General features: G+C 55.8%; 1 protein-coding gene across 1 annotated transcript in view; it reads left to right on the top strand.

Moving 5' to 3' along the window:
- Positions 1–2: 2 nt before the first annotated feature.
- Positions 3–1,070, top strand: part of LOC107081082 (transmembrane and TPR repeat-containing protein 1-like) — a gene marked incomplete at its 5' end in the record, with an annotated part of 4,051 nt that continues 2,983 nt past the window's right edge. Inside the window, 2 exons of the mRNA XM_015369297.1 lie at positions 3–38; positions 602–724. Coding sequence (XP_015224783.1) covers positions 3–38; positions 602–724 — 159 coding nt within the window. The remainder of the gene's footprint in view (positions 39–601; positions 725–1,070) is intronic.

Consider the following 1,070-nt stretch of genomic DNA (forward strand, 5'->3'; position numbering starts at 1 on the left):
TGTCCGCCGTCTACAGCAAGCAAGGAAACTTCTCCCAGGTGGGTCCATTACCATGGCAACAGATCAGCTTATGTTAGATGCTGCCGCTGGGTCCTTCCAGCCGCTGGGTCCTCCTTTCAGCCTGTTTCCTCCTTCCAGCCGCTGGTTCCTCCTTCCAGCCGCTGGGTCCTCCTTCCAGATTTTGGTTTCTCCTTCCAGCTGCTGGTTCCTCCTTCCAGCCGCTGGGTCCTCCTTCCAGCCGCTGGTTCCTCCTTCCAGCCACTGATTCCTCCTTCCAGATGCTGGTTCCTCCTTCCAGATGCTGGTTCCTCCTTCCAGCCGATGGGTCCTCCTTCCAGATGCTGGTTCCTCCTTCCAGCCGCTGGTTTCTCCTTCCAGGTGCTGATTCCTCCTTCCAGCCCCTGGGTCCTCCTTCCAGATGCTGGTTCCTCCTTCCAGCCCCTGGGTCCTCCTTCCAGATGCTGGTTCCTCCTTCCAGATGTAAATCCAGGCTCGCTGGATTTCCAGGGAGATTACCAGTAAATCCAGGAGGTGCTAACTGGACCTCTGCAGGTCTTCATGGTGCCAGGTGTCTATGTGACTCCTTCTCTGTGTTCTTCAGGCTCTGGAGGCTCTGGACCGGGCCCTGCAGCAGAACCCCAGTGATCCCACAGTGAAGGCAGAGCTGCATTTCTCTAAAGGAAACCAGCTGAGGGAGATGAACCAGCTGGATGAAGCCTTTGAGGTAAATTTCCTTCAGGGTTTATAGCTTTTTATGGTGGGCTTCCATCCAGGGTTAGCTTTGCTCCAACCACTGATGAGTATGAAACGCAGCAGTCCCAGTGACCCTGCAGCAATCCAGGGGTCAGAGTGCTTCTCTGGTTCTGGTCAACAACGCCGCAGCTGATCCTCCTTACTGAGCTCCCAGCTCCACCAGCTTCTCCTGCAGGAGAACTGAAGCTGATCTTCAGCGGAGCTTCCTGCTCCTGGAGCTCAGGCTGCGTCTGATCTAGGAGGCCATGCTGACTGACGGCTGCTGAAGCTGATCTCCATCAGATTAGTGACGTTGGTGGACAGCCTGATGGTGATGA

Source organism: Cyprinodon variegatus, unplaced genomic scaffold (genome assembly GCF_000732505.1).
Source record: "Cyprinodon variegatus isolate N-32 unplaced genomic scaffold, C_variegatus-1.0 Scaffold2867, whole genome shotgun sequence".
NCBI classification, from domain to species: domain Eukaryota; kingdom Metazoa; phylum Chordata; class Actinopteri; order Cyprinodontiformes; family Cyprinodontidae; genus Cyprinodon; species Cyprinodon variegatus.